We start from the raw sequence: 14,743 nt of genomic DNA, 5'->3' as shown, positions 1-14,743 counted from the left end.
ACGCTCAGGCCCTGGGTGCCTGCTATGTACCTTAGGGATATTAAGCACCTAGATGCTTTGGTCCATCCAGTCCTTGGAAGGTAGATATAACTCCCCCTTCCACTGAACCCTAGACAAACTAAAACTACCAGACAGTCAGTTGAAGGTTCAAGCTATGAACTTTCTGTCCTGAACTCTGCATCATAATGACCCTACCCTCTCTACCACGGGGCGATTGTTCCTGTACATAGTAAGTCTTCCCCTAGTTCCAAATTACATTGCTGTGTTTAGTGCAGTGCCAGCCACGTTTTCCACCCCCCACCCGTGTGGGTAAATTTACATCTTGATGTCTGGCCAAGAACCTGTGACTAGATAGGTCAGACTTCCTACAAAAGAATGCAGAATTGTTCTGGTAAAAGATTTTTAAGATAAACCAATTTTGTAGCCATATGAAATTGAACTACTTGAGAAGAACATGGCCTGCTGAGTCTGATGACATATTCCTGGCTGTAACTCCTTTTTTTTTTTTTTTTTACCACCTCTGCATTATGAGAACTCTAATTTAGTCTCATCCTCATGAAGAAGAATTGTTATGATGATCATGGTCTGTATATGTGGTTTGTTTGGTAATTCAAATTGAACTATAATTCTAATTACATGCTGAGAAAGCCCATTTATCTAAAGCTCCATACCATCACTTGACCCTAGAAACCTAGAATGTCCTAGATTGGCAAGTCCAACTCTGCAGAATTCTCAGTGAATTCCCTGACCAGTTGCCATCCACAGACAGGGGCCTGTGTTGTCTCCTCATTTTCCTTTGTCAACCGCACCATCAAAAGCCTTGCCAACTCTACCCACGTAGTATCTCTCAAATTCTTCACACTGTCTCTCTAGTCACTGCCTTTCTATACCATTATTCCTGCCAGGAACATTCTGAAAGCTTCTAAATGGTATCACTACCTGTAATTTCACCACAGTACATACAACTCATTCTTTATACTACAGAGTGTGTTCTTAAATTTTACTGTTATTTTATGTGTATGGACCTTTTGTCGGCACAAATGTCTGTACACCAGCTCTATGCCTTATGTACACTGAAGCCAGAGGAAGGCATCAGATACTCTACAAATGGAATTGCAGGTGGTTCTAAACCACCACGTGAGTGCTGGGAATCAAACCCAGGTCCTCTGGAAGACCAGTCAATGCTCTTATATCTCTCCAGCCCCAACAATCAAATCATGCTTGTTTTTGTTTGTTTGTCTATTTGTCTGTTTAACCAATAATCAAATCATGTTGCATACCAACTTGAAAACTTGCAGTAGCCCTCCCTACTAATGTGAGATGCATCAAACTCTTTAACATCCTTTACAAAGCCTTCTGATGAGCCTTCCACACCTCATTGTGTTCTCACTGAGGACGACCTCAAGCATAGGAACATCCTTTCCTCTATACACATTGTGCTTCTTTCACTTCTAGGGTTTTGTATGTGTTCTTTAGGGAGCCCCCAGGCCCCCGCATTTTTTGAAGATGGTAATCTCTCTTACTTGGTGTCTTAGGACACTTTACTACTTGTAATTCTGACCTTAAGTATCTATCTGCTTTTCTATTGTGGGGCCTGGGAGATGTGATACTGGGGGATTGGGAAGTGGGGGAGTAGGGTGTCAGGGTGTGTCCAAACCCCAGAACACCTTTCCCTCACCCCAGGCCTGCATATCCCAGCACAGGGCCCAACTTTACCCATTCCCTCCCCCGGAGGAAGTCTCGTAACCTGGTAGCCAGTTTAATTTCCTCTCCTCTTATAAGGTCATATCCAGCAGCATCTAGAATTTCTCCTTATGCAGATGAGGCATTCCCAGCATCCTATCCAGGGCCATAATGTACACTCATCCCAATAGCCCCTACCCATTCACCCCCAAAGGTTTAAGTTGCCTTTGTTCCCCAAAATTAAGCAAGCTGTCTCACTGAAACTGTCTCCTGAACAGTCTGTTCTTCATCAGGCTCACAGCTACCTGAGCTCGCTCTCTCTCTCTCTCTCTCTCTCTCTCTCTCTCTCTCTCTCTCTCTCTCACACACACACACACACACACACACACACAGAGCATTATTGCCCCCACTTCCCCTCTCAGGATCCACCAATCACAACAATGGGCAGGGAAACGGAGCCTGAATGGCATTGTCCTGCATCAGTCTGTCACTCACGATGGTTAGGTCTGAAGAATGCAGCCACACCCCTCTAGTTCATCCTGTATCTTTACTGTATGTAACTGTGTGTAACTCTGGGTGCAAGGCAGAAGAGTCGTTAATTCTTTAAAACACGTAAGTTTAGAGTGATATTCATTTACAAAGAAGTTACCAAAGTAATACAGGTAGGTCCTTTATACTACCTTCCTGTTTCCAGTATTCATATCTTGTACTGATGCATTATATACTTGCCACAACTAGCAGACATATATTCATATCTCATTATTAATCCAAGTTCATATTTTTCTTTTTATAAGTATTTTTGGGTTTGTTTTATTGTTATCACTCTGTGTGTATATGCATGATGTGTGTGTGTGTGTATAGGTGCAAGTACAAACATGCCACTCACATGTGTGTGTGTGTGTGTACACGTGTGCACACATGTAGGTCAGAGGTCACCTTTCAGGAGTCTGTTTTCTCCTTCCATCATGATCATTAAATTCAGGTTATCAGGCTTGCACAGTGAGTACTTCCACACACTGAGCTATGGCACTCTGGACCGACCTTTATTAACATTTCCTTAGCTGTTACTTTATTCCCCTCTCCTGCTTTCAGGGCCCTGACTAGGACACTGCCTTTAGAGGACCTTTCTCCTTGGGAACACAGCTCTTGGCTTCTGGACTTTACTGGACTTTACTAGACTGGACTTTTCTGTTCAAGGTATTCTTGATTACCTTGAACATTTCGAGATGTCTAGTTATGGGCTTTGTGGTATGTCCTCCCTTTGGGATTGTCTGATGTTTCTGTCCAGATTAGACTGGAATGATAGGACTGACAGGAGCAAGTATCATGTACATATTGCTGTTTGCTATCAGTGAGACCTCTTTGGTGACATTTGCCTTTAGCACCTGACTAGGACAGTGTTCGTCACGTTTCCCCATGTCACTTACTCCTCTCTCTTACCTCACAGTATTCAGGAAGACACTAGGTCTAGCCTTCCTTTAAGGGGCAAGAAGTTTTGCACAACTTCCTTGAGGACAAAGTGTCAACCTATGTAATTGACATTCTTATGTGGGGGAGACCTATGTAGCCTTCTTCCTGTTTTTACTGATCCAGTCTCGCATTTGCGCTGATACAGAGCCATGGATCTTCATTCCACATAGGTTCTAATTCAATGTTGTTTTATGTTGTTGCCCAGATTGTTCCTCCTCTGGCCACTGGGGCTCTTTCCATTTTTACTTGTGTTTATTTTAAATACTTCCTTTTATTGCCTTAGGCACATCCCTTTCTGTCATGATGTTTCTCAGCATGACCCAATTATAAATTGTCCATTTCTCCAAGACTCCCTGGCTCCTTGCAAAGGTGAATATATGAGAAACTGTAAGATCTCTGGAAGCATTACATAATTAAATTAAAAAATTGGATTCATAATTGGATTCATTTGGAAGCCACAGATATACAAAGAATGATGTGATGTTCCTACCACCCCAAATGAACAAATATTATTTTTAATTTTGTTTCTGACATATTTTAAGAGAAAAGCACTTACAGCATCAAAGGTCATTTCTCCCCTCTCTGTCTTGCCAGACACAATCAACCACAGTCTCCATGTGTAGATTTTGTTTTCAAACATGTAGACTGTACACTGTAGACACACATATGTGTTAAGGAGGAGACTGGCCTTTAACTGGGCTATGTCCCTGACTTGTGAGCTGCTCTGGGTGGTAGCCGTGACACAGCCCTCTGCCGTGTGCACACACATTTTGTTCTACTCACTTCTCCTGAAGCTGCCTTTTCCCTTTGCTCTTCCTTCAAGAGTATCTTCTCTCTGCTCTTATTTGAAGCCAATTCTCTGCAGACTTCGCCCTGTATCATCCTTACCAGAAGAGAACAGATGTGCCAGAAGCCAAAGGCTTTGGGAAAGCAAACATTATTGAGATTTTTTTTTTTCATTTAAATGAGTTGTTTGACAATTTCATACATGTCTATAATGTATTCTAATCATTTCTTATTCTCTTCCTCCCCTTTCAACTCATTCCCTCAAAACAAATCCCCTTCTCACAGTCATGCCTGCTTACTTTATTTTGTGATCCACTGACTTTAACCATAGCTGTCTCCTAGAACTTGGTGGCCTCACCAACAGATACACAACTAAAGACACTGACTTCTCCCCTCCCAGAATCCATCAGTAGCCAATAGTTGAGCAAGGGTGGGGGAGACTTGTGTTGACAGGATCAGCCTTGTACAGGCCAAGGGCATATAATCACAACTGCTGGGACATATGACCATAATGCCATGACACATCCAAAAGATGGCGTTTCATAGCCCCTCTCCCTGTCTTCTGCTCTCACAGTCTTTATCTTCCTCGTCTATGATTCTTCTATGATATCTCTTAGGGAAAATTTGAACTACAAAGAACTGTGCAAATGTATGACTTTACTCATCTGTTCATTGTGCAAAATAGATAAACAAACAAACAAACAAACAAACAAACTTTGAACTCGACGCATTTCTTTGTTTGTTAGGAGCACCTGGCTCTTGAGCAACTATTTAAAATCTATTAACACATACTGTTTGTACTGATTCTGATTTTAACAATTGTATCAGTTCCTTCCGGTTCTTTTGAATTATGTTTTTGGAAAGTTTAGGATGCTGGGGTTATGGGGCATCTGGAAACCATGATAGTGTTCTGGGCATAGAACGTATTGTCTTACCCTAGCAAGACAGGAAGACTTTGTTTGGAAATCTCAGTAACTCATCTACTTTTTCCCTGTAGCCCACACTTACTTTGCAAAAGCAAATTTGGAAGCAGTTGTTTGAAGACAGTTGGCATAGCATCTGGAGAGTCAACGCCTGCACAATGAAGCACTTCCTGAGGTAAGAGACCTCGGCTCCCTGGGAAACCCCTCTGAAGCTGAAACTCCCTTGCCAGTTAGAGAACAGTTTCCTCTGTTCCTCAGTGGTGGTCCCAAGTCAGATCTGATGGCCCTGCATCTTGAATGAGGGTAGTCTGTATGTGAGGCTCCTATCCTAACTCCTGTCTACACTTTGATGATGTTGAGAGAGCACTTGGAGATGACAGGAGAGCCTGGGCCCAAGAACATGAATGTTCTTCACAGCCTTGGAGACATGTGTCGCTGAAGAATGATATGCAGTTACCTGAAATTTGAAGTCTATGAATCATCTATTAAGGAATCAATTAACGTAATTTGTGTAAAATCACTGGTCTGAAATAAAGAATTCTAAATCTCCAAAAAGTTAGGGCTTGACTGACACACCAAACCACACTAGTATCATTCCTCACTACAGTCTGTTTTCAGCTTCTTCCTGCTGCCTGGTGATGTCTCTGCATTATCTGTTAACAGCTCCCAGACAGACCTGCGTGGAATTATCTATGCTAGTGTTCTTTGGACAGTCCTGCTGTTTAGAAAACGTCAGCTGGACATCTTGTAATTAACTTCAAGATTACTAATTGCCATCAATTTTTCTAATAATAAAATATATTGAATCATATTAAAATATGGCAAAATAAAGTCAGTCTGAGTGTTAAAAATTAAATACATTTTCAAAAAAAATATATGTTCTTTCCATGAAGTTGGTGACCTCCATCTGTTACACATCCTTTGTTCTTCTTTGGTCACCCTCTAAGCAATGGGTCTGCTTCCTTCAAGAAATTATCTGACTCTCTCAGAGGCAATTTAAGGCTTGCTTCCCCCTCCATTGGTTTTGTTTCCCCCCTTGTTTATGGAGGCATAGGTAAGGGTGTGAGGGATTCACTGCGCTTTGTAATGGTCAGTGGTGATTTCTGGGTAATTATGCAAAACTATCTGGAGATCACAATTATAGAGTTTGTTATCTTGAACAGAATACTCACTAACTTGTTCCTCTCAGCTATGCGAAAAGATATTATTTAAAGAATCACTAAGACATTTATTTGACCTGATACTTTTTTTGGTTGATATGGTTATGAACCTTCCTGCTTACACAGTTAAGAAAAAGCCTACATTTATGACTCTCTCCTGAATGCAAATGTGGATCCTTTAGCTGCAGAATCATGCTAGCGAGAAGCTCGATGTGATGTAAAGCTTAGCAGCCAGGAGCTTCCTCATCACAGAGATTAGGGTGATCGTGAGATTTGTGTCAAGCCTGTACTGGTGAACTTTTTCTTCTGTCTCAGTGCATTTCAGAAAAAAGTGAGCCAAAGCCAGGCATTCTACCAGAGGTTATAGCATTAGCTTCTCTACATTTCTTTATTAAATCGAATGGGTGCAATGGTGTGTTTGGGAGCAGTCCTAATACTTTATTTTAGAATCGATCTCCACATGATGATTGGGAACTGGTAAGATGAAAATCTATTGGTAAACTTTTGTGCCCACTCGGACCAGTGATAGAGAACCCCAGTGTCAGTTGTGTGTTCTAACACAAACTTCTCTTTTTCCTTGATGCATATATTTATAAAATTTATTTGTCATTGGTTTCTTATGTGAGACTGAAGATAGAATAGCAGACAGCACATTAAGAAGGAAATGAGGGGGCAGCAGGATGGCTTATAGGGTAAAGATAGTTGACAGAGTCTGATGACCTGATTTTGATCCCAGAACCCACGTGGTAGAAGGAGAGAACCAAATCCCGCATGTTGTCTTCCACATGTGTGCTGTGGCATACGAACAGGTACACACACACACACACACATGTGCACAAGCATGTGCCCACACACATCACAAACACAAACACCAAATGAATAAGTGTTAGAAGAAAGAGGGGTCTCCATGGATTATTTATTTTGAAAAAACAAAAAGAGGTTTGTTGCCCATTCTTAATTGATTGCTGGGTTTTGATTAAGATTTTGTTTTTAATATTTTTACTGTCATATTGTTTCAGTTTATTTTTTGTTAATATATAGGAATGTGAAAGGGTAGACATCAAGAAATTTACAAACTACATTAGGTTATATTACTATTTATTCCCCCAAACAGTTGTTAGGAAACTTTGAAAATCTTTTCATTTCTACCAAAAAAAGAAAAAGATATCTAACATCGCCTGGGTGAATCAAGTGTTAGTTTCTGATTCATTACACTAGGTGAAATGGGGAGCTGACTTTTACTAAGCAGAATTTCAGCATTACTTAAAAGGCCACAAAGAGATTAATCTGTCAACTGAAATGTCCTGGATGAACACCATAAAAACTAGATTATCTTTGAGGAATCCAGATTATAAGAAAGAATGTGTTTTAACTCATATTTAAACTATATGATGTCTGTATTAGTCCTTTTTTATCCTAAATGCCTCAATCTAAACAATTTATTAAAAAAATAAAAAAGGTTATTCAGCTCATGATTCTGGAAGCTGGGAGGTCCAAGGAAGAAGGACTACATCTGAAGAGGGCCTTCTTGCTGCCAAAGACCCTGAAGAATCCCAAGCCTTTACAAGGCTTTATGTGGTGAGAGGGCCCTATGACAGATGCCCAAACTAGACTACATAAAGAGCCCTACTCTTAAGATCATAAATGGATTGATCCACTAACCCATAAATGGACTTGCTCATGAGGGTGGTACATCCATAGTCTGGTCATTTCTGAAAGGTGTCACTGGTCCAACCCCTTAGCATTTCACAGTGGAAATCACTTTGAATATGAGTTTTGCACGGGGCCAATCAGATCACAGCAGTAGCCGCTGCTTCAGCTGCCACCGTGTATGGTAATAGTGGAGGTGTTCAGTGCATAAAAGAAAAAAGTTTTATGTGTGCCTCTTTAAATACATCAGATAGAACAAATAATTGCTACAGGAAGAGTACACCCAGCTAGAGGTTATGTCTGTAATTGAACACAGTTGTTCAGTGTTGGCTAACTGTCCATGGGTACCCAATCTGACATTAGCCACAGCTGCATAATAAGAAAGCGAAGGATACAGTGAATGAGAACAACATGCCCATACGACCCCAAAAGGAGGTCAGCAAGTTTTAGACCCCACGTGGAACTAAGGCTTAAGAGTTTAGGTTTTATTATATACTGTATTTATTTTAATTCAATTGATAGAAGTGGTAATGGGGCTCAAGACTTGTACTCAAGATATTTGCCCTCATTAGAATATCATTATTTTGAAATTAGATTTGTTTTAAAGCCATCAGAACATTATTTTGGAAGGTTCTGATAAAGGGAATTTTTAAGTCACCCCTCATAAATAGTTGCCACTGACTGTTCCAGCCCTAGTCTCTCACTTCGCCATTGTGAACCTTCCTGTGTATGTTCATTCTTGAAGTAAGAAAAGAAGGGCAAAAATTTGCCAAGCTCAAACCTCCAACCATGAGAGAAACTGAGCTAGCTACCCAGCAGACCTCCCCATCCCTCTGGGCTTTGAAGTAATTGGGGGAAGTATTTTACTGTTCTGACTGGCTAACTAAAGCCTCATCACTCACAAGCATAACTGTATGGGGCTTTGTAAGTCGTTCACACTTAGCTAACAGGAGACTGGTTCTTCCAGTCAGCCCTTGCTGAGATGACACCCATAATTATAGCGACTGGATGGGTGTCTTACAGAGGAAGACCAGGAAGCTTGCTTAGCATTTGAACAGACCTACTTTCAGTAGCTTCTGCACTTTGTAACCCCCTTACTGTGTGCCACTATGAGTCTTTGTGAGTGAGATGCATGACTGAGAGATGGTCTCTGCTCCCAAGTAAAAGAGAAGCTGGGGAGGCAATGCCAAGCTAAGATACAGGAGAGAGTGTGGTCTGTGGCAGTTTGGAGGTTTTCTGTGATGTTCACAGAGGTCTTTATTATGGTAACACTCGAGGAGTTGGGTGGTTAGAACATGGTTGTTTGATACTAGGAGTAAAACTTTGGGCCTTCACGTTCTAAGAATGGCATTGGTCACTGAAGAACATCTCCAGAACCTAAGACATTAATAGTTTAGAATAAGGACAGCTGGTGTAAGAGATGGAAAAGCCAAGCAAGCACCCACTTTGAGAGATGTGGACACTGTTGAGGGTGATCAGAGGGTAAATGGAGGAATTTAGAGATAACCCTACATCTGCAACTATAGCATCAAACAACCAGAAGAATGGTAGCATTTTCACCACAGCTCGAAGCAAGCTTCGAAGAGAATCCTTTTCTCTGCTAGCTTATCTCCCGTTAACTAAAAACCGAATCTAAGCCCTTCCCTTAACACACATGTGAAAGCAGAGACCCAGAGAGGCAAACTAGCTTGTCTGAATCCACACAGCTCATACTGGCAAATTACAAATGCAAGTGCAGTCTGGTTTCTAGACTATCCAGGCAAATGTCCACCCAATACCAACTGACTTCCTGTGTTTTTGAGGGGCAGCAGCACAGGGGTGCGTGGTTATGCCTGAATTTGCTTAGTATCACTCGAAGCATTGATGGAGTTTATTAGATAGAGAAGCTATCTCTAAAAAATAAATACAACAAAACCCAGCAAAGTATATGGATGACCCATGCAGCCAGTTCCTCTCACAGAAGTTGGGTGCTTGAATATTGTCATAATTTCCCCCTTTTCAGGATGTGCATATATGCATATATACACAAACATGTTTATATGTGTATATAAAGCATAAATGCATACAGCCACATAAACCATAAGTGTACATGTGCACACATATAGCTGATTGATCTATATCTATCCATGTGTACACATTGTAGTTTTTCCATGCATTGAAACAACTGTTTCTTCACTCTTGTATAATCCATTAACTGGAACCTTTTTCCCGGTTATTCCCTCTGGGTGCTGTCTCTACAGTGTGCTATTGCCAGCCCTGCACTGTGTTTTCCCTCAGCGTTTCAGGGGCCCACTCTTTGTCTATGTGACTATTTATTAAACCTCTTTCCTACAGAGGCAAGATCAATGAAAGCCAGGGGCTTCCCATAGAAGCTGCTCTGGATTCTAGTTATTTATCAATGGGAATTTTCCCTCTTCCTCTGGAAAAAAACACAATGACCTCCCAGGCATTTTCTTACCTCCCTGTGGGACAATCAAGATTGGCTTTCCTATTGCCTAAGAGATGGCCCCCTGGTAAACAGCACATCTGCTCTTGCAAAATAGTTGAGTTCCCAATGCCAACCTCTGTCAACACACAACGACCAGTAACTTCATCTCAGGTGAAGTTCTAGCCTTTGTAGGTAGGCACTTGCACTCATAGGCACACACACACACACACACACACACACACATACATACACACATACATACACACACATATACATACATACCACACACATATACACACTGAGAGACACATACAGACATTCACATACATACACACATGCCACACACATACACACACAGGCACACACACACATATAATTAAAAACAAAATTAGTCTTATATTTTAATGACTAAGCTTCATTGTACCATTTCAGAGGACAGAGCCATATCTTTTCCTCTAGAATTATTGTATTATTTTTCAATATTTTGGTTTTAAATTTTTATTTTTTATAGTTGTATATGTATTTGTGTGCATGTGTGTAGTCAAGTACAAAAGCATATATATATATGTATATATATGTATATATGTGTGTGTATATATATATATATATATATATATATATATATATATATATATGGGGGGGGCAAAGGTCCCAATGTTAGGTATGTTAGGTATTTTCCTCAGTCACTCTCCACCTTATTTTTTGAGATAGGGTCTCTCATTAACCCTGGATCTCACTGATTCAGCTACAGGAGCAGGAGAGGGACCCCGAGAGGTCCTCCTGCCTCTGCCTCTCCATCATTAGTGTTACAGGTGCACATTGCCACCCCTGCCTCTTTCCGTGGGTGCTAGGGATGGAACTGAGGTCCTCCTGTTTGTGAAGAAACCACTTACAGAATCACCTCCCCAGCCCCTAGTTTAAAAAGTACTTTTGTCAATAAAAGTTTATAGTTGATATGACATTTAAGTATGTTCTAAATGTCAATATATAGTGTTTGCTGTCCCCTCATGCATAGTATACCCAGAACAAAGTAATGTGACTTTTAAGAAAATGAACCTTGTAAAAGTATCAGATTTTTAATCTGAGTAATGATAGCATCAATAAGTTGAATTAAACCTCCATCTTCTTTTCCTTGGATGGAAGAGGATTAATTCATTCATTATTTCATGGATCCGATGATTCCCTGCGTATTCTCTAAACCCACAGATAAAGTCTCCCTGAAAGTAAACACAATGCCCACCACCATGATGGGCCACAGAATTAAAGATAGCATCTCACTAGAGATAGTTACCCACCAGCACCTTTAATTTTTACTTTTCAGAAGGTAGCATGGTCTCTTCGGAGAAAGAATGCTAGGAAAGACCGTGAGCCCCACTCCGCTGGTGACAGGGCCCAGGGACTCTCCGGTCTCTGTAGGAGAGAAACCGTTTTCCAACTGCTCACAGGTGTGATTTCCAACCCAGTTCACATATCAAATCTTCTGACTCCCTCTTTCCCTTTCAAGGCGTGTGAAGGAAAAGGCTGCTCCACTCACCCTTTGCCACGTTAATTCTATACCAATTGCGGGTCCCCTTAGTCAAGCACCTCAAGAGAACACCCACAGATTCCCAGGTCATTTTAGACTGTATCTGTGATGCTGGGGTGCTGAGTGACTCTCTGTTTAGTGCTTGTTTCCATTCGGGCCACTGTGATTTGAGCCAACCGCTGGTTCTCCCTTTGGATAGTCTAGTTTCTCACCAAGAATCTACTTCTTGTTTATTACAGGATTTCTTCAAGCAAGAATTGACTTTCATTAGCACATTCAATGAAACTATTTTTAAGCCTGTTTTCTCTTATCATTTCGAATGAAGACGTCAGACCCCCATATTTTAAATGATGGAGTAGCATGCAGCACAGGTACCCATCCCTTATCCTCAGGCAAAGCACCACCAGGCTCTAGCTGAATCTCCTCTTCCTGATGACTACCCCCCTCCCCAATTTGTCCATCAGCTCTCCTTTCATGAAGCAGCCTAGACAGGAGTTTGCTTTTATTTGGTGACAAAGATATGAATCATTTTTGAATAATTTACTCTGATTGAGGCTAGAGAGTGAATCTTAATAGTAAATATAGTCATAATTGTTTTATGGAAGAACATTGTTGTGAACTCGTCCAAAAACCCCACTATACAGTGTGTTAATAAACAACAATAGCTGAAAACATTAGAGATGGGAGACATGTAGTAGCTCTTATCGAGTCTCCTTGTGCTTCAGCAAGACCTTTCTGATCAGGGGCTGCAGCACTTCATTCTGGAACATTAAAAGAAAGACACGATTAAAAAATCAGAAGCAAGTGCAAAACTCTGCTGCCTATGCAAATGTGATTGTCAGAATCTTCACCTTCTAGCCCTGAGAATGCCTACAAAATTAACCAGACTTATCAGTAGTGAGTGGAGAAAAGCAAATGTTCTGAAAACTAAGCTTTTATCAGTTGCTGATTCAGGTGGAGAGAAGCCCCCTAGGCCTGTGTCATCCGTGGAAGGGGTCAGAGACAGAGGGAGATCTGTCCCAGGGTTGTATTTGCAATGCTCTCTCTCAAACCCAAGGGCATAAAGCACAATGGGAAAGGGGCAAGAATGAGCCCTAAGAGTTCCTCAACCCTGAGAAGAACTAGACAGACCCTGCTCCGCTCTCCCCCCTCCCTCTCCCCCCTCTCTCTATCTCTATCTCTATCTCTATCTCTCTCTCTATCTCTATCTCTTGCTCGCTTGCTTGCTCTTGCACTCTTTCTCCCCTTCCTCAATCAAAAAGGAAAAACATATTTATGTGTCTGTTTCTTAATTTCTCCCTTCTCTGAGTAATATGTCAACAGAGTTAACAATCCCACAAAAACATTCCACCATTTAAGATTTTGTTCTTCTTTTGATCATCAAGAATTTCCCCATGAATGTCATAGTTTTGGTAATTAAATGCACAAATATGGGAATTTTGCTGACCTGGGGTAGAAAGTTGGATATACCTACTGTGCCAATGTAGGGAGGACTTGGATCTTCTACTTCGAGAAGTAGACCTTGCCTAGACTAGCCTATGCAGTAAACACAAAGTAGATTATATCTCTCAAAATATTGATTGAAGATCTCGATATTTTTTAAGATAGTAGTTAGAATGGCAAGCTGTTCTTTAAATGAAGTGTCTGTGTACATTGGCTAATTAGAAAAACAAGGGACGGACTAGAGAGCTGTCTCAGCAGTTATAAACATTTGCAGCGCTTGCAGAGGACTTGAGTCTGGCTCCTAGCACCCACACAGCAGCTTACAAACATCTTACTCCAGTTCCAGAAGATCCAACTCCTTCTTCTGAACATTCGGGTACCAGGCACACATGTGATGCACGTACATACATGCTGGCACACTTATGCACATAAAATACATATCTTTAAAACAAACTTCTCTTCTTTCAAAAAATAGAGAAAAAGATAAGTGGAAATTTAAATTTATCTTGGATAGCAAATCGTGTTACAAAGACTGCAGGCTTAAAGCTCACAGCAGAGTAGGTAGCATGTGAGAGCCAGGTCATCTGGAGTTTGTCATTCATGGATTTCTGGGTCATTTATGCGACTGAGGGGCCGGGCTACCACAGTCTTCTGGCACATTGTCAGAGTGAGGCTTTCATCCTAAGCCCCACCATGCAATTCTACTGCATTTCAGTACTCTTTCTTTTTTCTTATGGTTTTTTTTAGATGGTTTCTCTGTATAGCCCTGGCTGTCTTGGAACTCACTCTATAGACCAGGCTGGTCTCGAACTCAGAAACCCACCTGCCTCTGCCTCCCAAATGCTGGGATTAAAGGCATGCGCCACCATTTCAGTACTCTTGACAATGTAAACATCTTTGAGGGTATGAAAAAAAAGAGAGACAAACAAGCAGAATATGATGTCTTTTTTTTTCTCATTTTATACAAAATTACCTGCTTGCAAAAGCCATGTGGGCTTTTAGTTCTGAAATATCCAGGCTCTAAGTCACTTCCTGACACCTCAGTGACAATTCTAAGTCTCAAAACACACCTGTGTGTCTATTGGCCTGATATGGCAGTCACAGGGGTGACGTTCCAGAGCCTAATTTAAGCTATAAAGTAGCTGTTGCCTTTACTCTGGATAGAGTGACTACGAAGGGACTCTGTGTGTTAAAAAGCATGGGGAAGTGGGAGGCAACAGGGGTTTGTTTTTGTTGTTTTTGTTTGTTTCTTTGTTTTTTGGAGGGGAAACTGGGAATGGAGAAATTTACATGTAAATAAAGAAAATATCTAATAATAAAAAAAAGAATATAGTAAAAAAAAAGAAAAAAGAAAAAAGCTTCTCTTACTATAATCAAGACCTGAGACCAACTTCCAATAGAAAGATTTTCACAATTTTGAAGTCATTGCTGTGTGTCACTTTGAACCTGTGGTGTGGCAGCAGTTCAAGTCTGAAGTCATCAGGGAGCAAAGCTGCTCACCGGTGACCACACAACAAAGGGAGAGGAAAGGGACAGGATCCCATGGTCCCCCTCACTGACAGGTCCCCAGTGACCTAAAGTCCTCCTGTTAGGTCTCACGACTTCCCAGGTGTATCTTCCCAGGGATCAAGACTTTAACACATGGGCATTTGGAGGGCATTCACGTTCTAAACAA

The 14,743-nt window shown here is 41.1% G+C and overlaps 1 protein-coding gene across 4 annotated transcripts in view; it reads left to right on the top strand.

The window, feature by feature from the left end:
- Positions 1–14,743, top strand: part of Elmod1 (ELMO domain containing 1) — a 58,258-nt gene that overhangs the window by 15,755 nt on the left and 27,760 nt on the right. For 2 of the 4 annotated variants that reach the window (XM_031343968.1, XM_031343970.1), the window contains exons 1-2: positions 4,936–5,037; positions 11,865–11,996. Coding sequence is in view for 1 of the 4 variants with exons in the window: in XM_031343967.1 (XP_031199827.1) it covers positions 5,021–5,037 (17 nt within the window). In the remaining 3 variants the exon portion in view is untranslated. Of the gene's footprint in view, positions 1–4,935; positions 5,038–11,864; positions 11,997–14,743 lie in introns of those variants that run through there. The other 2 variants (XM_031343967.1, XM_031343969.1) reach the window with 2 other exon arrangements.

The sequence above is a fragment of the Mastomys coucha genome, unplaced genomic scaffold (genome assembly GCF_008632895.1).
Source record: "Mastomys coucha isolate ucsf_1 unplaced genomic scaffold, UCSF_Mcou_1 pScaffold23, whole genome shotgun sequence".
NCBI classification, from domain to species: Eukaryota; Metazoa; Chordata; class Mammalia; order Rodentia; family Muridae; genus Mastomys; species Mastomys coucha.
This window is presented reverse-complemented; position numbering and strand designations above follow the sequence as displayed.